Source organism: Symsagittifera roscoffensis, chromosome 5 (assembly GCF_963678635.1).
Source record: "Symsagittifera roscoffensis chromosome 5, txSymRosc1.1, whole genome shotgun sequence".
Taxonomy (NCBI): Eukaryota; Metazoa; Xenacoelomorpha; order Acoela; family Convolutidae; genus Symsagittifera; species Symsagittifera roscoffensis.
The window spans coordinates 30,645,662-30,668,043 of record NC_087066.1 but is presented as its reverse complement, the minus strand read 5'-3'; the positions used below and the strand labels follow the sequence as shown (position 1 = coordinate 30,668,043).

At 39.1% G+C, this 22,382-nt stretch overlaps 1 protein-coding gene across 1 annotated transcript; it reads right to left on the bottom strand.

Moving 5' to 3' along the window:
* Positions 1-20,126: 20,126 nt before the first annotated feature.
* On the bottom strand, positions 20,127-21,089 carry LOC134846694 (short-chain dehydrogenase/reductase family 16C member 6-like). Its single transcript, XM_063864080.1, has one exon. It carries the CDS (start codon positions 21,087-21,089, stop codon positions 20,127-20,129), a length of 963 nt encoding a protein of 320 aa, XP_063720150.1.
* Between the last annotated feature and the right edge of the window lie 1,293 nt (positions 21,090-22,382).

Genomic DNA, 22,382 nt, shown 5'->3' with positions numbered 1-22,382 from the left:
GAATTGATTTGAACTTTGAATTTAACCTGCTTTACTACCTTTTCAGATCAATTTTTAGTTTTCTCCTGTTTAGAGAAGGCTTTTTGCTTTCCTTTATGCTAATTTTGGGTCGCAAATCTACATGCATTCAGAACTGGGGGGTGTGAACGTTTTTGGTTTTTGCTTCGGTTGATCAGATCAAATTCAAAGTTCAAATTCGAAGGAAAAATCATATTGTTAAAAACTAAGACTTTAAGAAGGCATTCAACTCTCTTTTGGCTCTGTAATGTACGTAGTGATGTGATTTGATATGTTTTAGATACATTTTTTTGCTTAGTTAATGTAAAATTAGTTCTTTCCTTGCTCTTTTTAACATGTTCAGTAAATTAGGCAGGTTAATAGCTTTCATATGATGTAAAACACGTTTCCATTCAACCAAAATAAGTGTGGATTTAATTAGAAAAGGGAGAGAAATCAAAACAGCAGAGATTAGTAAAAAGTTCTAGAACATTCTGCGATGTCATTATTCTAGCTGCGGAACAATATGAATGAAAACAGCAATCTTTACTTAGTCCTGACTTCTTTTCTTCCCCCTTTCCTTTTTTCTTTTCCCCCTTTCTTCCCCCCTAAAACAGGGAAGTTCTTCCCCCGGCCTAAATTTTTAAGGCAGACAGTTCTTCTCTGTGATGAAACAACAAGAAAGATGAAACTAAATTTCGTTAAGATGAAACAATTACCACGCAAGATGAAACATTGCATGAAACATAACATGAAACAATTACCACTCGAGATGAAACAAAGATGAAACTTTGCATGAAACTTATCATGAAACAATTACCACTCGAGATGAAACAAAGATGAAACATAACACGAAACAAAAGATGAAACACAACATGAAACAAAAGATGAAACATAGCATGAAACAAAAGATGAAACAGAACATGAAACAAAAGACGAAAGAATAATGAAAAAATTACAGTTTATGAATCGGAATCGCTGTTGAAAACATTTTCTATATCAATAGAGTCTAGCAAGCTTTGAACTTCTCGCACACCTGTAGATAGGAAGCTGCGTGTCGCCTTTTTGTAGTGTTCGCACAATCAGATGCAACTTAACACTCTCAGGGTCACTAATGCAATTACAATGTTTCACTTGCTCCTTCCAAATTGTATCAATTTCAGGACGTGGAAGCGGAGCACCTAATGAGTCTCTTGCGCTTTTGAAAGTTTCTAGTAGCTGTGATATGACCTCTTTCATTTCCTCTGAGTTCCTAGTAGTGCGTCGGCAGTGTCGCGCCAATTCTTGTTTCGTCACATGCTTTTTCCGGGTCATAGTTGTCCGCGTTTGTTCCGCCATTCTGTACAAAATCTTCCTTCTTCGCTTTATAGAGGGCATTCAGATCACTCGGGTCCCACTCGTAAATCGAGAATGATAAGCTCGCCAAGAAGCACCCATATAGAGGGTGGCTTTCACTGGTACATCCACCTGCAATCCTCCGCATGAAATGGTAGATGTCCATTCTTAGCACCAGATTGGGCAGATTTGAGAACAACTGTTTGATGGAGCTTGGCATGCTGGTTGATGTACAGCATCCTCGGTCAACATACAAGACTTTTGGTTGCTCTACTTTGGCCTTCTGGTATCTCTGAGTCAACCCTTTGGCCATTTAATGAAGACCATCCGTCGATTCTGGTTCAGTAAAGACTGAAATTAGTACCTGTCCGTGTTCATTTCCAATGTTAGTAACCCAAGCAGCTGATTGCTTGCATTTTCCGCTTAGCTTTTTTGCGAGTTTTTTGGTTGAATCCATCTTCAGGATTTCTCCCTAGACATCAGTAAGTTTGCTTTTCAAACCTTCTAGACGCACATACATATCCCGGACGTATGTCGCCAGAAGCCATTTAGGACCAGCAACCATTTGAAGAGGAGGCGGTGGTCGGCACTCGGCGACGTCTAAACGAAGTTCCTTTCGATGGGATCGATAGCTTTCATAGTCGCCCAGATACTGTAGGTGTCCTTTTAGGGAGCCGTCGTTATGGTATTCTTCAATTCTCCTCATAACGCTCGCATTTGAGTTGCCAAGTGTTCGACTTCGCATTGCAATGACAATTGATTTGTCACATGCAAACTTAATTTGTCAGTATGCAGGGAAAACGAGCTGCCACATGGTTTGCTAGCTGGGAAACCAAACGATGATCCCATGTCTGGAGAGTTCCTTTGCAATCGGTGCTCTCAAGGTACTCACTCGCTAAATAGTACGCGCTTTTCAGGTCTAGCACAGTCCGCACTCTGTTATATAGCCCTTTTCCTGCTAGTTTCTTGGGGCACCTTGGACACTTGAACTGCACTTGCCACATTTGGTAAGGCGCCCAGAGGAAAAGGCGTCTACCGAAATAATATACCGGCTGGCGGAAACCCCGATGCATTGGCTGAGGTGGATACCACCACAAATTAATCGAGCTGACGAGTTTTTTTTCTTGAGTGAAAAGCGATTTTCCTATCCATTCTTGATCTATAGGATCAATGGTATCAAGCGAACCTTTTGGCAGACGATCACGCAAGTTTTCGCTCAGTTTAGAGTCACTAAGAACGGGTTTATTACCTGTAGCGGATGTGGAAGCTGTCGGCACATTTTTAGTCGGGGACTGTGATATCCGCAAACGCATCTTCTTGGCTCCATATTGCGAGACGTTGTGATTCCCGAGGACAGAGCGCATTCCTTAGTTTTTTCTACTTCAGCGCCCGCCCACGTCGGGCGCTGAAGTAGAAGGGCCGAGGAGTTTGCCCTCTAGTAAAAGGCGTGCCATTGGCGAATTTTCGTAGATCTGTGATCCACGTTTCTTTCGATTTGGCGTCATTTGGCATTGTTGTTAACTTTGAATTGATTTGAACTTTGAATTTAACCTGCTTTACTACCTTTTCAGATCAATTTTTAGTTTTCTCCTGTTTAGAGAAGGCTTTTTGCTTTCCTTTATGCTAATTTTGGGTCGCAAATCTACATGCATTCAGAACTGGGGGGTGTGAACGTTTTTGGCTTTTGCTTCGGTTGATCAGATCAAATTCAAAGTTCAAATTCGAAGGAAAAATCATATTGTTAAAAACTAAGACTTTAAGAAGGCATTCAACTCTCTTTTGGCTCTGTAATGTACGTAGTGATGTGATTTGATATGTTTTAGATACATTTTTTTGCTTAGTTAATGTAAAATTAGTTCTTTCCTTGCTCTTTTTAACATGTTCAGTAAATTAGGCAGGTTAATAGCTTTCATATGATGTAAAACACGTTTCCATTCAACCAAAATAAGTGTGGATTTAATTAGAAAAGGGAGAGAAATCAAAACAGCAGAGATTAGTAAAAAGTTCTAGAACATTCTGCGATGTCATTATTCTAGCTGCGGAACAATATGAATGAAAACAGCAATCTTTACTTAGTCCTGACTTCTTTTCTTCCCCCTTTCCTTTTTTCTTTTCCCCCTTTCTTCCCCCCTAAAACAGGGAAGTTCTTCCCCCGGCCTAAATTTTTAAGGCAGACAGTTCTTCTCTGTGATGAAACAACAAGAAAGATGAAACTAAATTTCGTTAAGATGAAACAATTACCACGCAAGATGAAACATTGCATGAAACATAACATGAAACAATTACCACTCGAGATGAAACAAAGATGAAACTTTGCATGAAACTTATCATGAAACAATTACCACTCGAGATGAAACAAAGATGAAACATAACACGAAACAAAAGATGAAACACAACATGAAACAAAAGATGAAACATAGCATGAAACAAAAGATGAAACAGAACATGAAACAAAAGATGAAAGAATAATGAAAAAATTACAGTTAATGAATCGGAATCGCTGTTGAAAACATTTTCTATATCAATAGAGTCTAGCAAGCTTTGAACTTCTCGCACACCTGTAGATAGGAAGCTGCGTGTCGCCTTTTTGTAGTGTTCGCACAATCAGATGCAATTTAACACTCTCAGGGTCACTAATGCAATTACAATGTTTCACTTGCTCTTTCCAAATTGTATCAATTTCAGGACGTGGAAGCGGAGCACCTAATGAGTCTCTTGCGCTTTTGAAAGTTTCTAGTAGCTGTGATATGACCTCTTTCATTTCCTCTGAGTTCCTAGTAGTGCGTCGGCAGTGTCGCGCCAATTCTTGTTTCGTCACATGCTTTTTCCGGGTCATAGTTGTCCGCGTTTGTTCCGCCATTCTGTACAAAATCTTCCTTCTTCGCTTTATAGAGGGCATCCAGATCACTCGGGTCCCACTCGTAAATCGAGAATGATAAGCTCACCAAGAAGCACCCATATAGAGGGTGGCTTTCTCTGGTACATCCACCTGCAATCCTCCGCATGAAATGGTAGATGTCCATTCTTAGCACCAGATTGGGCAGATTTGAGAACAACTGTTTGATGGAGCTTGGCATGCTGGTTGATGTACAGCATCCTCGGTCAACATACAAGACGTTTGGTGGCTCTACTTTGGCCTTCTGGTATCTCTGAGTCAACCCTTTGGCCATTTCATGAAGACCATCCGTCGATTCCGATTCAGTAAAGACTGAAATGAGTACTTGTCCGTGTTCATTTCCAACGTTAGTAACCCAAGCAGCTGATTGCTTGCATTTTCCGCTGAGTTTTTTTGCGAGTTTTTTTGGTTGAATCCATCTTCAAGATTTCTCCGTAGACATCAGTAAGTTTGCTTTTCAAACCTTCTAGACGCACATACAATCCCGGACGTATGTCGCCAGAAGCCATTTAGGACTAGCAACCATTTGACGAGGAGGCGGTGGTCGGCACTCGGCGACGTCTAAACGAAGTTCCTTTCGATGGGATCGATAGCTTTCATAGTCGCCCAGATACTGTAGGTGTCCATTTAGGGTATTCTTCAATGCTATTCTTCAATTCGCCTCATAACGCTCGCACTTGAGTTGCCAAGTGTTCGACTTCGCATTGCAATGACAATTGATTTGTCACATGCAAACTTATGTGTCAGTATGCAGAGAAAACGAGCTGCCATATGGTTTGCTAGCTGGGAAACCAAACGATGATCCCATGTCTGGAATGTTCCTTTGCAATCGGTGCACTCAAGGTACTCACTCGCTAAATAATACGCGCTTTTCAGGTCTAGCACAGTCCGCACTCTGTTATATGGCCCGTTTCCTGCTATTTTCTTGGGGCTCCTTGGACACTTGAACTGCACTTGCCACTTTCGGTAAGGTGCCCAGAGGAAAAGGCGTCTACCGAAAAAATATTCCGGCTGGGGGAAACCCCGATGCCTCGGCTGAAGTTGATACCATTACAAATTAAGCAACCTGACGAGTTTTTTTTTCATGAGTGAAAAGCGATTTTCCTATCCATTCTTGATCTATAGGATCAATGGTAGCAAGCCAACCTTTTGGCAGACAATCACGCGAGTTTAAGCTCAGTTTAGAGTCACTAAGAACGTGTTTATTACCTGTAGCGGATGTGGAAGCTGTCGGCATTTTTTTAGTCGGGGTACTGTGATACCAGCAAACGCATCTTCTTGGCTCCATATTGCGAGAAGTTGTGATTCCCGATGACAGAGCGCATTTCTTAGTTTTTTTTACTTCAGCGCCCGCCCACGTCAAGGGCCGAGGAGTTTGCCCTCTAGTAAAAGGCGTGCCATTGGCGAATTTTCGTAGATCTGTGATCCAAGTTTCTTTCGATTTGGCGTCATTTGGCATTGTTGTTAATTTTGAATTGATACGAAGTTTCAATTTAACTTGCTTTACTACCTATTCAGATCAATTTTTAGTTTTCTCTGTTTAGAGAAGTCTTTTTGCTTTCTTTTATGCTAATTTCGGGTCGCAATTCTACTTGCATTCAGAACTGGGGGGGGGTGTGAACGTTTTTGGTTTTTGTTTCGGTTGATCAGATCAAATTCAAAGTTCAAATTCGAAGAAAAATCAAATTGTTGAAAACTAAGACTTTTAAAAGGCATTCAACACTCTTTTGGCTCTGTAATGTCCGTAATGATGTGATTTGATATGTTTTAGATACAGTTTATTAAGCTCGACCGGAGCAAAAACCAAGTTATTTAGGCCTGTTTCTTTGTTTTCTGTTACAAAACTGGAAAAAGCTGAGTCTTTTTTGCTTAGTTTATATAAAATTAATTCTTTCCTTTCCCTTTTTAACTTGTTTTGTAAATTAATCAGGTTAATAGCTTTCAGATGATGTAAAACACGTTTCCATTCAACCAAAATAAGTGTGGATTTAATTAGAAAAGGGAGCGAAATCAAAACAGAAGAGATTCGTCAAAAATTCTAGAACATTCTGCGATGTCATTATTCTAGCTGCGGAACAATATGAATGAAAACAGCAATCTTTACTTAGTCCTAACTTCTTTTCTTCCCCCTTTCTTTTTTCTTTTCCCCCATTGTTCCCCCTAAAACAGAGAAGTTCTTCCCCCGGCCTAAATTTTTAAGGCAGAAAGTTCTTCTCTGTGATGAAACAACAAGTAAGATTAAACTAAATTTCGTTAAAATGAAACAATTACCACGCAACATGAAACATTGCATGAAACATAACATGAAACAATTACCACTCGAGATGAAACAAAGATGAAACTTTGCATGAAACTTATCATGAAACAATTACCACTCGAGATGAAACAAAGATGAAACATAAAACGAAACAAAAGATGAAACACAACATGAAACAAAAGATGAAACATAGCATGAAACAAAAGATGAAACAGAACATGAAACAAAAGATGAAAGAATAATGAAAAAATTACAGTTTATGAATCGGAATCGCTGTTGAAAACATTTTCTATATCAATAGAGTCTAGCAAGCTTTGAACTTCTCGCACACCTGTAGATAGGAAGCTGCGTGTCGCCTTTTTGTAGTGTTCGCACAATCAGATGCAACTTAACACTCTCAGGGTCACTAATGCAATTACAATGTTTCACTTGCTCTTTCCAAATTGTATCAATTTCAGGACGTGGAAGCGGAGCACCTAATGAGTCTCTTGCGCTTTTGAAAGTTTCTAGTAGCTGTGATATGACCTCTTTCATTTCCTCTGAGTTCCTAGTAGTGCGTCGGCAGTGTCGCGCCAATTCTTGTTTCGTCACATGCTTTTTCCGGGTCATAGTTGTCCGCGTTTGTTCCGCCATTCTGTACAAAATCTTCCTTCTTCGCTTTATAGAGGGCATCCAGATCACTCGGGTCCCACTCGTAAATCGAGAATGATAAGCTCGCCAAGAAGCACCCATATAGAGGGTGGCTTTCACTGGTACATCCACCTGCAATCCTCCGCATGAAATGGTAGATGTCCATTCTTAGCACCAGATTGGGCAGATTTGAGAACAACTGTTTGATGGAGCTTGGCATGCTGGTTGATGTACAGCATCCTCGGTCAACATACAAGACGTTTGGTGGCTCTACTTTGGCCTTCTGGTATCTCTGAGTCAACCCTTTGGCCATTTCATGAAGACCATCCGTCGATTCCGATTCAGTAAAGACTGAAATGAGTACTTGTCCGTGTTCATTTCCAACGTTAGTAACCCAAGCAGCTGATTGCTTGCATTTTCCGCTGAGTTTTTTTGCGAGTTTTTTTGGTTGAATCCATCTTCAAAATTTCTCCGTAGACATCAGTAAGTTTGCTTTTCAAACCTTCTAGACGCACATACAATCCCGGACGTATGTCGCCAGAAGCCATTTAGGACTAGCAACCATTTGACGAGGAGGCGGTGGTCGGCACTCGGCGACGTCTAAACGAAGTTCCTTTCGATGGGATCGATAGCTTTCATAGTCGCCCAGATACTGTAGGTGTCCATTTAGGGTATTCTTCAATGCTATTCTTCAATTCGCCTCATAACGCTCGCACTTGAGTTGCCAAGTGTTCGACTTCGCATTGCAATGACAATTGATTTGTCACATGCAAACTTATGTGTCAGTATGCAGAGAAAACGAGCTGCCATATGGTTTGCTAGCTGGGAAACCAAACGATGATCCCATGTCTGGAATGTTCCTTTGCAATCGGTGCACTCAAGGTACTCACTCGCTAAATAATACGCGCTTTTCAGGTCTAGCACAGTCCGCACTCTGTTATATGGCCCGTTTCCTGCTATTTTCTTGGGGCTCCTTGGACACTTGAACTGCACTTGCCACTTTCGGTAAGGTGCCCAGAGGAAAAGGCGTCTACCGAAAAAATATTCCGGCTGGGGGAAACCCCGATGCCTCGGCTGAAGTTGATACCATTACAAATTAAGCAACCTGACGAGTTTTTTTTTCATGAGTGAAAAGCGATTTTCCTATCCATTCTTGATCTATAGGATCAATGGTAGCAAGCCAACCTTTTGGCAGACAATCACGCGAGTTTAAGCTCAGTTTAGAGTCACTAAGAACGTGTTTATTACCTGTAGCGGATGTGGAAGCTGTCGGCAATTTTTTAGTCGGGGTACTGTGATACCAGCAAACGCATCTTCTTGGCTCCATATTGCGAGAAGTTGTGATTCCCGATGACAGAGCGCATTTCTTAGTTTTTTTTACTTCAGCGCCCGCCCACGTCAAGGGCCGAGGAGTTTGCCCTCTAATAAAAGGCGTGCCATTGGCGAATTTTCGTAGATCTGTGATCCAAGTTTCTTTCGATTTGGCGTCATTTGGCATTGTTGTTAATTTTGAATTGATACGAAGTTTCAATTTAACTTGCTTTACTACCTATTCAGATCAATTTTTAGTTTTCTCTGTTTAGAGAAGTCTTTTTGCTTTCTTTTATGCTAATTTCGGGTCGCAATTCTACTTGCATTCAGAACTGGGGGGGGGGGTGTGAACGTTTTTGGTTTTTGTTTCGGTTGATCAGATCAAATTCAAAGTTCAAATTCGAAGAAAAATCAAATTGTTGAAAACTAAGACTTTTAAAAGGCATTCAACACTCTTTTGGCTCTGTAATGTCCGTAATGATGTGATTTGATATGTTTTAGATACAGTTTATTAAGCTCGACCGGAGCAAAAACCAAGTTATTTAGGCCTTTTTCTTTGTTTTCTGTTACAAAACTGGAAAAAGCTGAGTCTTTTTTGCTTAGTTTATATAAAATTAATTCTTTCCTTGCTCTTTTTAACTTGTTTAGTAAATTAATCAGGTTAATAGCTTTCAGATGATGTAAAACACGTTTCCATTCAACCAAAATAAGTGTGGATTTAATTAGAAAAGGGAGCGAAATCAAAACAGAAGAGATTCGTCAAAAATTCTAGAACATTCTGCGATGTCATTATTCTAGCTGCGGAACAATATGAATGAAAACAGCAATCTTTACTTAGTCCTAACTTCTTTTCTTCCCCCTTTCTTTTTTCTTTTCCCCCATTGTTCCCCCTAAAACAGAGAAGTTCTTCCCCCGGCCTAAATTTTTAAGGCAGAAAGTTCTTCTCTGTGATGAAACAACAAGTAAGATTAAACTAAATTTCGTTAAAATGAAACAATTACCACGAAACATGAAGGATCGCATGAAACATAACATGAAACAATTACCACTCGAGATGAAACTTTGTATGAAACATATCATGAAACAATTACCACTCGAGATGAAACAAAGATGAAACATAACATGAAACAAAAGATGAAACTTAACATGAAACAAAAGATGAAACATAACATGAAACAAAAGATGAAACAAAGATGAAACAGAACATGAAACAAAAGATGTAACAATAATGAAAAAATTACAGTTTACGCTGAGCTTTTTTGCGAGTTTTTTTTGTTGAATCCACCTTCGGGATTTCTCCGTAGACATCAGTAAGTTTGCTTTTCAAACCTTCTAGACGCACATACATATCCCGGACGTATGTCGCCAGAAGCCATTTAGGACTAGCAACCATTTGACGAGGAGGCGGTGGTCGGCACTCGGCGACGTCTAAACGAAATTCCTTTCGATGGGATCGATAGCTTTCATAGTCGCCCAGATACTGTAGGTGTCCTTTTATGGAGCCTTCGTTATGGTATTCTTCAATTCTCCTCATAACGCTCGCATTTGATTTGCCAAGTGTTCGACTTCGCATTGCAATGACAATTGATTTGTCACATGCAAACGTATGTGTCAGTATGCAGGGAAAACGAGCTGCCACATGGTCTGCTAGCTGGGAAACCAAACGATGATCCCATGTCTGGAAAGTTCCTTTGCAATCGGTGCACTCAAGGTACTCACTCGCTAAATGTCCGTAATCATGTGATTTGATATGTTTTAGATACAGTTTGTTAAGCTCGACCGGAGCGAAAACCAAGTTATTTAGGCCTGTTTCTTTGTTTTCTGTTACAAAACTGAAAAAAGCTGAGTCTTTTTTGCTTAGTTATTATAAAATTAATTCTTTCCTTGCTCTTTTTAACTTGTTCAGTAAATTAATCATGTTAATAGCTTTCAGATGATGTAAAACACGTTTCCATTCAACCTAAATAAGTGTGGATTTAATTAGAAAAGGGAGCGAAATCAAAACAGAAGAGATTAGTCAAAAATTCTAGAACATTCTGCGATGTCATTATTCTAGCTGCGGAACAATATGAATGAAAACAGCAATCTTTACTTAGTCCTGACTTCTTTTCTTCCCCCTTTCTTTTTTCTTTTCCCCCATTGTTCCCCCTAAAACAGAGAAGTTCTTCCCCCGGCCTAAATTTTTAAGGCAGAAAGTTCTTCTCTGAGATGAAACAACAAGAAAGATTAAACTAAATTTCGTTAAAATGAAACAATTACCACGAAAGATGAAGCATTGGATGAAACATAACATGAAACAATTACCACTCGAGATGAAACAAAGATGAAACATTGTATGAAACATATCATGAAACAATTACCACTCGAGATGAAACAAAGATGAAACATAACATGAAACAAAAGATGAAACATAACATGAAACAAAAGATGAAACATAACGTGAAACAAAAGATGAAACAGAACATGAAACAAAAGATGAAACAATAATGAAAAAATCACAGTTTACGCTGAGCTTTTTAGCGAGTTTTTTCGGTTGAATCCATCTTCGGGATTTCTCCGTAGACATCAGTAAGTTTGCTTTTCAAACCTTCTAGACGCACATACATATCCCGGACGTATGTCGCCAGAAGCCATTTAGGACTAGCAACCATTTGACGAGGAGGCGGTGGTTTTCACTCGGCGACATCTAAACGAAGTTCCTTTCGATGGGATCGATAGCTTTCATAGTCGCCCAGATACTGTAGGTGTCCTTTTATGGAGCCTTCGTTATGGTATTCTTCAATTCTCCTCATAACGCTCGCATTTGATTTGTTAAGTGTTCGACTTCGCATTGCAATGACAATTGATTTGTCACATGCAAACGTATGTGTCAGTATGCAGGTAAAACGAGCTGCCACATGGTCTGCTAGCTGGGAAACCAAACGATGATCCCATGTCTGGAAAGTTCCCTTGCAATCGGTGCACTCAAGGTACTCACTCGCTAAATAGTGCGCGCTTTTCAGTTCTAGCACAGTCCGCACTCTGTTATATAGCCCCTTTCCTGCTAATTTCTTGGAACACCTTGGACACTTGAACTGCACTTGCCACATTTGGTAAGGTGCCCAGAGGAAAAGGCGTCTACCGAAATAATATTCCGGCTGGGGGAAACCCCGATGCCTCGGCTGAGGTTGATACCATTACAAATTAATCGAGCTGACGAGTTTTTTTTCTTGAGTGAAAAAGGGTTTTCCTATCCAATCTTGATCTATAGGATCAATGGTATCAAGCCAACCTTTTGGCAGACGATCACGCAAGTTTTCGCTCAGTTTAGAGTCACTAAGAACGGGTTTATTACCTGTAGCGGATGTGGAAGCTGTCGGCACATTTTTATTCGGGGACTGTGATATCCGCAAACGCATCTTCTTGGCTCCATATTGCGAGAAGTTGTGATTCCCGAGGACAGAGCCCATTTCTTAGTTTTTCTACTTCAGCGCCCGCCCACGTCGGGCGCTGAAGTAGAAGGGCCGAGGAGTTTGCCCTTTAGTAAAAAGCGTGCCATTGGCGAATTTTCGTAGATCTGTGAGTAAAGTTTTTACGATTTGGCGTCATTTAGCATTGTTGTTAACTTTGAATTGATTTGAACTTTGAATTTAACCTGCTTTACTACCTTTTCAGATCAAATTTAAGTTTTCTCCTGTTTAGAGAAGGCTTTTTGCTTTCCTTTATGCTAATTTTGGGTCGCAAATCTACTTGCATTCAGAACTGGGGGGGGGGGGGGTGTGAACGTTTTTGGTTTTTGCTTCGGTTGATCAGATCAAATTCGAAGGAAAAATCAAATTGTTAAAAACTTAGACTTTGAGAAGGCATTCAACTCTCTTTTGGCTCTGTAATGTACGTAGTGATGTGATTTGATATGTTTTAGATACATTTTAAGCTCGACCGGAACGAAAACCAAGTTATTTAGGCCTGTTTTTATGTTTTTTGTGAAACTGAAAAAAGCTGAGTCTTTTTTGCTTAGTTAATATAAAATTAGTTCTTTCCTTGCTCTTTTTAACATGTTCAGTAAATTAGGCAGGTTAATAGCCTTCATATGATGTAAAACACGTTTCCATTCAACCAAAATAAGTGTGGATTTAATTAGAAAAGGGAGAGAAATCAAAACAGCAGAGATTAGTAAAAAGTTCTAGAACATTCTGCGATGTCATTATTCTAGCTGCGAATCAATATGAATGAAAACAGCAATCTTTACTTAGTCCTGACTAATTTTCTTCCATCTTTCTTTTTTCTTTTCCCCCATTGTTCCCCCTAAAACAGAGAAGTTCTTCCCCCGGCCTAAATTTTTAAGGCAGAAAGTTCTTCTCTGTGATGAAACAACAAGAAAGATGAAACTAAATTTCGTTAAAATGAAACAATTACCACGAAAGGTGAAGCATTGTATGAAACATAACATGAAACAATTACGACTCGAGATGAAACAAAGATGAAACATTGCATGAATTATATCATGAAACATTTACCACTCGAGATGAAACAAAGATGAAACATAACATGAAACAAAAGATGAAACATAACATGAAACAAAAGATGAAACAACGATCAAACATAACATGAAACAAAAGATGAACGAAAAATAAAACATAACATGAAACAAAAGATGAAACAAAAGATCAAACAATAATGAAAAAATTACAGTTTATGAATCGGAATCGCTGTTTAAAACATTTTCTATATCAGTAGAGTCTAGCAAGTTTTGAACCTCTCGCACACCTGTAGACAGGAAGCTGCGTGTCGCCTTTTTGTAGTGTTCGCACAATCCGATACAACTTAACACTCTCAGGGTCACTAATGCAATTGCAATGTTTCACTTGCTCTTTCCAAATTGCATCGATTTCAGGACGTGGAAGCGGAGCACCTAATGAGTCTCTTGCGCTTTTGAAAGTTTCTAGTAGCTGTGATATGACCTCCTTCATTTCCTCTGAGTTCCTAGTAGTGCGTCGGCAGTGTCGCGCCAATTCTTGTTTCGTCACATGATTTTACGGGTCATAGTTGTCCGCGTTTGTTCCGCCATTCTGTACAAAATCTTCCTTCTTCGCTTTATAGAGGGCATCCAGATCACTCGGGTCCCACTCGTAAAACGAGAATGATAAGCTCGCCATGGAGCACCCATATAGTGGGTGGTTTTCAATGGTACATCCACTTGCAATCCTCCGCATGAAATGGTAGTAGATGTCCATTCTTACCACCAGGTTGGGCAGATTTGAGAACAACTGTTTGATGGAGCTTGGTATGCTGGTTGATGTACAGCATCCTCGGTCAACATACAAGACTTTTGGTTGCTCTACTTTGGCCTTATGGTATCTCTGAGTCAACCCTTTGGCCGTTTCATGAAGACCACCCGTCGATTCCGATTCAGTAAAGACTGAAATTAGTACCTGTCCGTGTTCATTTCCAATGTTAGTAACCCAAGCAGCTGATTGCTTGCATTTTCCGCTTAGCTTTTTTGCGAGTTTTTTGGTTGAATCCATCTTCAGGATTTCTCCGTAGACATCAGTAAGTTTGCTTTTCAAACCTTCTAGACGCACATACATATCCCGGACGTATGTCGCCAGAAGCTATTTAGGACTAGCAACCATTTGACGAGGAGGCGGTGGTCGGCACTCGGCGACGTCTAAACGAAGTTCCTTTCGATGGGATCGATAGCTTTCATAGTCGCCCAGATACTGTAGGTGTCCTTTTATGGAGCCTTCGTTATGGTATTCTCCAATTCTCCTCATAACGCTCGCATTTGATTTGCCCAGTGTTCGACTTCGCATTGCAATGACAATTGATTTGTCACATGCAAACGTATGTGTCAGTATGCAGGGAAAACGAGCTGCCACATGGTCTGCTAGCTGGGAAACCAAACGATGATCCCATGTCGGGAAAGTTCCTTTGCAATCGGTGCACTCAAGGTACTCACTCGCTAAATAGTACGCGCTTTTCAGGTCTAGCACAGTCCGCACTCTGTTATATAGCCCTTTTCCTGCTAATTTCTTGGGGCACCTTGGACACTTGAACTGCACTTGCCACATTAGGTAAGGTGCCCAGAGGAAAAGGCGTCTACCGAAATAATATTCCGGCTGGGGGAAACCCCGATGCCTTGGCTGAGGTGGATACCACCACAAATTAATCGAGCTGACGAGTTTTTTTTCTTGAGTGAAAAGCGATTTTCCTATCCATTCTTGATCTATAGGATTAATGGTATCAAGCCAACCTTTTGGCAGACGATCACGCAAGTTTTCGCTCAGTTTAGAGTCACTAAGAACGGGTTTATTACCTGTAGCGGATGTGGAAGCTGTCGGCACATTTTTAGTCGGGGACTGTGATATCCGCAAACGCATCTTCTTGGCTCCATATTGCGAGACGTTGTGATTCCCGAGGACAGAGCGCATTTCTTAGTTTTTTTCTACTTCAGCGCCCGCCCACGTCGGGCGCTGAAGTAGAAGGGCCGAGGAGTTTGCCCTCTAGTAAAAGGCGTGCCATTGGCGAATTTTCGTAGATCTGTGATCCACGTTTCTTTCGATTTGGCGTCATTTGGCATTGTTGTTAACTTTGAATTGATTTGAACTTTGAATTTAACCTGCTTTACTACCTTTTCAGATCAATTTTTAGTTTTCTCCAGTTTAGAGAAGGCTTTTTGCTTTCCTTTATGCTAATTTTGGGTCGCAAATCTACTTGCATTCAGAACTGGGGGGTGTGAACGTTTTTGGTTTTTGCTTCGGTTGATCAGATCAAATTCAAAGTTCAAATTCGAAGGAAAAATCAAATTGTTAAAAACTAAGACTTAAAGAAGGCATTCAACTCTCTTTTGGCTCTGTAATGTACGTAGTGATGTGATTTGATATGTTTTAGATACATTTTAAGCTCGACCGGAACGAAAACCAAGTTATTTAGGCCTGTTTTTATGTTTTTTGTTACAAAACTGAAAAAAGCTGAGTCTTTTTTGCTTAGTTAATATAAAATTAGTTCTTTCCTTGCTCTTTTTAACATGTTCAGTAAATTAGGCAGGTTAATAGCTTTCATATGATGTAAAACACGTTTCCATTCAACCAAAATAAGTGTGGATTTAATTAGAAAAGGGAGAGAAATCAAAACAGCAGAGATTAGTAAAAAGTTCTAGAACATTCTGCGATGTCATTATTCTAGCTGCGGAACAATATGAATGAAAACAGCAATCTTTATTTAGTCCTGACTTCTTTTCTTCCCCCTTTCTTTTTTCTTTTCCCCCATCTTTCATTCTATTTTTTCCTGGGACTACTATCATACTTCTACCCCGGTTCTACCTAAAATACGTTTGAATTATTTGAAGGATTCATTGCTATTTGCAAGACGAAAGATGAAGCATTGCATGAAACATAACATGAAACAATTACCACTCGAGATGAAACAAAGATGAAACATTGTATGAATTATATCATGAAACATTTACGACTCGAGATGAAACAAAGATGAAACATAACATGAAACAAAAGATGAAACATAACGTGAAACAAAAGATGAAACAACGATCAAACATAACATGAAACAAAAGATGAAAGAAAAATGAAACATAACATGTAACAAAAGATTAAACAAAAGATCAAACAATAATGAAAAAATTACAGTTTATGAATCGGAATCGCTGTTTAAAACATTTTCTATATCAGTAGAGTCTAGCAAGTTTTGAACCTCTCGCACACCTGTAGACAGGAAGCTGCGTGTCGCCTTTTTGTAGTGTTCGCACAATCCGATACAACTTAACACTCTCAGGGTCACTAATGCAATTGCAATGTTTTTTATTGCTCTCCAAATTGCATCGATTTCAGGACGTAGAAGCGGAGCACCTAATGAGTCTCTTGCGCTTTTGAAAGTTTCTAGTAGCTGTGATATGACCTTTTTCATTTCCTCTGAGTTCCTAGTAGTGAGTCGGCAGTGTCGCGCCAATTCTTGTTTCGTCACATGCTTTTCCGGGTCATAGTTGTCCGCGTTTGTTCCGCCATTCTGTACAAAATCTTCCTTCTTCGCTTTATAGATGGCATCCAGATCACTCGGGTTCCACTCGTAAATCGAGAATGATAAGCTCGCCATGGAGCACCCATATAGTGGGTGGTTTTCACTGGTACATCCACTTGCAATCCTCCGCATGAAATGGTAGTAGATGTCCATTCTTACCACCAGATTGGGCAGATTTGAGAACAACTGTTTGATGGAGCTTGGCATGCTGGTTGATGTACAGCATCCTCGGTCAACATACAAGACTTTTGGTTGCTCTACTTTGGCCTTCTGGTATCTCTGAGTCAACCCTTTGGCCATTTAATGAAGACCATCCGTCGATTCTGATTCAGTAAAGACTGAAATTAGTACCTGTCCGTGTTCATTTCCAATGTTAGTAACCCAAGCAGCTGATTGCTTGCATTTTCCGCTTAGCTTTTTTGCGAGTTTTTTGGTTGAATCCATCTTCAGGATTTCTCCGTAGACATCAGCAAGTTTGCTTTTCAAACCTAGACTCACATACATATCCCGGACGTATGTCGCCAGAAGCCATTTAGGACTAGCAACCATTTGTCGAGGAGGCGGTGGTCGGCACTCGGCGATGTCTAAACGAAGTTCCTTTCGATGGGATCGATAGCTTTCATAGTCGCCCAGATACTGTAGGTGTCCTTTTATGGAGCCTTCGTTATGGTATTCTTCAATTCTCCTCCTAACGCTCGCATTTGATTTGCCAAGTGTTCGACTTCGCATTGCAATGACAATTGATTTGTCACATGCAAACGTATGTGTCAGTATGCAGGGAAAACGAGCTGCCACATGGTCTGCTAGCTGGGAAACCAAACGATGATCCCATGTCTGGAAAGTTCCTTTGCAATCGGTGCACTCAAGGTACTCACTCGCTAAATAGTACGCGCTTTTCAGGTCTAGCACAGTCCGCACTCTGTTATATAGCCCTTTTCCTGCTAATTTCTTGGGGCACCTTGGACACTTGAACTGCACTTGCCACATTTGGTAAGGTGCCCAGAGGAAAAGGTGTCTACCGAAATAATATTCCGGCTAGAGGAAACCCCGATGCCTTGGCTGAGGTGGATACCACCACAAATTAATCGAGCTGACGAGTTTTTTTTCTTGAGTGAAAAGCGATTTTCCTATCCATTCTTGATCTATAGGATCAATGGTATCAAGCGAACCTTTTGGCAGACGATCACGCAAGTTTTCGCTCAGTTTAGAGTCACTAAGAACGGGTTTATTACCTGTAGCGGATGTGGAAGCTGTCGGCACATTTTTAGTCGGGGACTGTGATATCCGCAAGCGCATCTTCTTGGCTCCATATTGCGAGAAGTTGTGATTCCCGAGGACAGAGCGCAGTTCTTAGTTTTTTCTACTTCAGCGCCCGCCCACGTCAAGGGCCGAGGAGTTTGCCCTCTTGTAAAAGGCGTGCCATTGGCGAATTTTCGTAGATCTGTGATCCAAGTTTCTTTCGATTTGGCGTCATTTGGCATTGTTGTTAATTTTGAATTGATACGAAGTTTGAATTTAACTTGCTTTACTACCTTTTCAGATCAGTTTTTAGTTTTCTCTTGTTTAGAGAAGGCTTTTTGCTTTCCTTTATGCTTATTTTGGGTTGCAAATCTACTTGCATTCAGAACTGGGGGGTGTGAACGTTTTTGGTTTTTGCTTCGGTTGATCAGATCAAATTCAAAGTTCAAATTCGAAGGAAAAATCAAATTGTTAAAAACTAAGACTTTAAGAAGGCATTCAACTCTCTTTTGGCTCTGTAGTGTCCGTAGTGATGTGATTTGATATGTTTTAGATACATTTTATTAAGCTCGACCGGAACGAAAACCAAGTTATTTAGGCCTGTTTTTATGTTTTCTGTTACAAAACTGAAAAAAGCTGAGTCGTTTTTGCTTAGTTAATATAAAATCAGTTCTTTCCTTGCTCTTTTTAACATGTTCAGTAAATTAGTCAGGTTAATAGCTTTCATATGATGTAAAACACGTTTCCATTCAACCAAAATAAGTGTGGATTTAATTAGAAAAGGGAGAGAAATCAAAACAGCAGAGATTAGTAAAAAGTTCTAGAACATTCTGCGATGTCATTATTCTAGCTGCGGAACAATATGAATGAAAACAGCTATCTTTACTTAGTCCTGACTTCTTTTCTTCCCCTTTCTTTTTTCTTTTCCCCGATCTTTCATTCTATTTTTTCCTGGGACTACTATCATACTTCTACCCCGGTTCTACCTAAAATACGTTTGAATTATTTGAAGGATTCATTGCTATTTGCAAGGCGATTGATTAATGAAGACGTGCTTACTAGTTGAAAGTATCAAAGTTCTGCTGACTTGCAGTTTTAGGATAAATACCGCTAAAGCATAATCCCCCTTGTACTTAAATTTGTCCCCCTTTGTGCTATCTTGAGATATCCATTTTTTTTGAGGAAAACTCAAGTGTTCCTACAGGCGGCTTTGGCGCCTATTTTGAATAAATTTTAGTTGTAAGCGCGCGCTCCAAAAACGCGATTTTTTGTTGTAAATTTTTCTCTAAAACTGCCTAAAAACGCTTTTTTGGACTGTTTTTTAAAAACTGGACCTGCGGCGCAGCAAATTTGGCAAAAAAGGGTCTTTTTATTGCTCTGGGAGAGCTCGGAAAATCAATGTGTTCGACCTTAAAATTGAACCTCGAAGCGTTCGCAATTTTTGAGAAATGAAGTTTTCCCGAGAGTTGTAAAAAAATTTAAATGGATAAAATTTTTTCATCTGTTTGATTGAAATTTACTAATTGGTGGATTAGAAGTGCCAATCTGAAGTGGGCATTTGATTAGCCATTCGCGTCTTGCTGTTGAATTATTGCAAATTTTCAAAATTTTGAATAATTTTTGTCTCGTTTTGTAGCAGTTCAAACCGGTAACTGTGTAAACTGAGTGATTCTGCTCAGCTCTTAAGAAATTTGGTTTGGATTTTTCTTCTCTCGTTTTTGAAAAAATTGAAATGTTTATAATCATTATTGATGAGATAGGCTCTCGATGGGTGCTTTTAAATTGTTTGTCAACCTATTTCTTTCTCAGATTTTGCATAAGATAGCTTCATTTGATTTATAGTTAATGTTTTTTTTTAAATTGATGGTGTTTATGAATATGATCAGGAGGAATAAATTATTTCTTCTGTTATTTTCTTTTTTAGAGTTTATTGCTTGATTGAAATTTTCAAAATTAACTGAACTCTTAACTTGAAATTGGGCGTTTAAATTTCTCAAAAATATAAGCAAGTGATGCGGAGATCTTATTCTCCTCTGAGTTTAGATATCAATTTCCTCTGTTTGAATTAGTTGAAACAAAAGCAGACGAATTAAACTGATTGTCCATTCTATAATAATTTTTACCGATTAAAATTAATAACCAGAGAGCGGAAAAAATGTTAAGAGCCTTAAAATTTTGAACCAAAAACTGAAGCTGATGATGAAAAACTCATGCGCGGATAAAATAAAAAGTTGAAACAATTTTCAGTATTTTGAAGCAGAAACTGCGTGATTAGAAAATGCAAATGAAAAAGGTGCAAAAGTGTTAGTTTATACGTTTATAACACAAAATTGAAGGTTTTTGTACGTACTTTTTTTCACTTTCTGGGCACCAAAAAATATTAAAAAGTACTTGTGAATGTTACTTATTTCCCGCGCCCTGCTATTAACTATACTGAAAATAATATTGAGTTCAAACAACTAGGGTGAGATTCCGTCGGGTTATGTTGGCGAAAACTCTGTGGATACCAAACAATTCAATTCCTTTCGTCCAAGACTCCCAAGGCATCAATAGTTTCAAAGCTGAGACGAAAGACCCAAAAACAGGCATCACAACTTTGCTTTGTTTGTTATAAACAGCTATGATAATTCGGTCAACTGCAACTTCCGGTTCCAAAATGGGCATGAACAAATCCACGCTATTTTTGGTCGCGCCCATGAACAATCCGGTGTTTAGGACATAAGGACAAACTAAAGTTGTGTGAATTTTGTTCGCGTAGCCTTGTGCTCTGAGCTCCAAATCAAGAGCTTCGTGAAATCCTATAGTTGCAAACTTGCTTGCCGAGTAATCTGAGAGACGAGGTGTACCAATCATTCCGGCAACGCTAGATATTGTCACTATGTGACCATTTTGTTCATCCATCATTCTCGGCAGAAATGCTTTCACAGTCCAGAAATGAGCGAGAGCATTAACATCAAACGTCTTTATGATTTCTAAGTCTTTCTTGTCCAAAATGAAATTATTATTAGATAGTATCCCTGCGTTATTTACTAAAATGTCAACTTTTCCAATTGAACGAGCGTGTTCGTACACAAGAGTCCTGTCCGAAATGTCAAAACATTGAAATTGGAAAAAGCTGTCGCTAATAAAATGCAAACTTTTTTCAATATTGATGTTAACTTGTTGTTCGGTTTTGAGTAGACCTTCGTGGTTTACGTCCCACCCTATAACATAAGCTCCTAGTTGGGCGAACTTTATGGACATAAGTCGCCCCAAACCTCCACCGGCACCAGTTATCAAAACAGTCTGTCCTTGGAAGCATTTATGCCTAGGTGGTCTTTTGTAAACCAGACGGAAAGTTTTCACAATGTATTCATAGAGAATGTAGCCAAGAACGTAAACTATTTTAGTAAATAGCAGAATTATCGATAGCATGTTGTAAGTAAAATTTTAATGTATAGGAATGCTTCTGACTTCTAGTTTTAGGTGATTTTGAAGGCATTCATTAAGTTCATTCAAAAAATTACTACATGTGGGCAATTCTATTTGGAGCGATTTCTGCACTCCTAGTTTTCAAGAAAATGGCGGAGATTCTGGATTTGTGTAGGTTTTGGGTTTTTTATTAAGAAGATCAATTGTGATTTTCTAACCTATGCATATAATTATTGTGTGTGATATAAATTTATGTGTGGGTTATCCTCGAGTAGGATAATATAATCTTACGACCGTGAATCTTTGTTTTTATTTGCACAAGAATACGAGAAGTGCCAAGGGCTATGTGGTTTTCCCAATGTGGTTTCCCAAAGCAAAAATGTCGAAAATGAACTAAGTGACTTCTACGTTTCCTTTGCAATTCATTTCCATTGCACGTGTAAGTTTGGAATTTTTTTTTGACTAATTTAATTAGTTTTACTTTTAATTGAGACCTCCTATGATCAAAGCCAGTGAAATTTTCTGAAGCACTGAAGTCGAAATAAATGTTGAACTTCAAATAAGTAGCTCTTTTTGTAAATAATGCACAGGATCATTTTTGATACCGCATCATAAAACAATTCGATTTTTTTTCCTATATATTTTTACGAACTGTTTTTACGAACTGTTTATCATCATTTATTTCGAATTCAGCCACGGTGCTCAAATAACATGGTTGAGCGTTGCATATTTCGTGAAAAAGATCAAACTATTTGCCAAAGGGATGTTTTTAAGGGCATTGGTTGTGTTTTTTTTGCAAGCTTTCAAATGTTAATGTGAATGCAAGTTTAATTTTTAAACTTTTTAAAACTTAGTCTAGTAAACTTGAATAGGAAAAAAAGTTACGATGTAAACGAGGTTAGATATCCGGGTTGACCAAAAATGCTTGTTATATAATTTCCACATGAAGGAAAGAGGCTCATCATACATTTTCGTACAACTCCATACGTATGGAAAATTGTAAATAAACTCTACGATAAGCAATTTCTCGTATATGGAAGTTGTATGATCACCATTTTTCTTTAAATGAAAATTGTATAACAAGCATTTCTCCATTAAAGAATTTCGCTTCGGCTTACGTTATGTTCGGAAAGACAATAACCAAGGTTTTCTCTCTCTTTTGCAAGAAAACCCATAGTTTAAGTGGCAAGCATTGCACAGGTGAATTACGTTTAAAGATTTGCTATGAGAATTGATGAATTAAATTTCACTCAACGTTATACCAGAAACACTTTTTCATTAAAGTCAATGGAAGCG

Coding starts and splice junctions, on each gene's coding strand:
- LOC134846694 (XM_063864080.1), bottom strand. CDS start 21,089: ATGCTATCGATAATTCTGCTATTTACTAAAATAGTTTACGTTCTTGGC.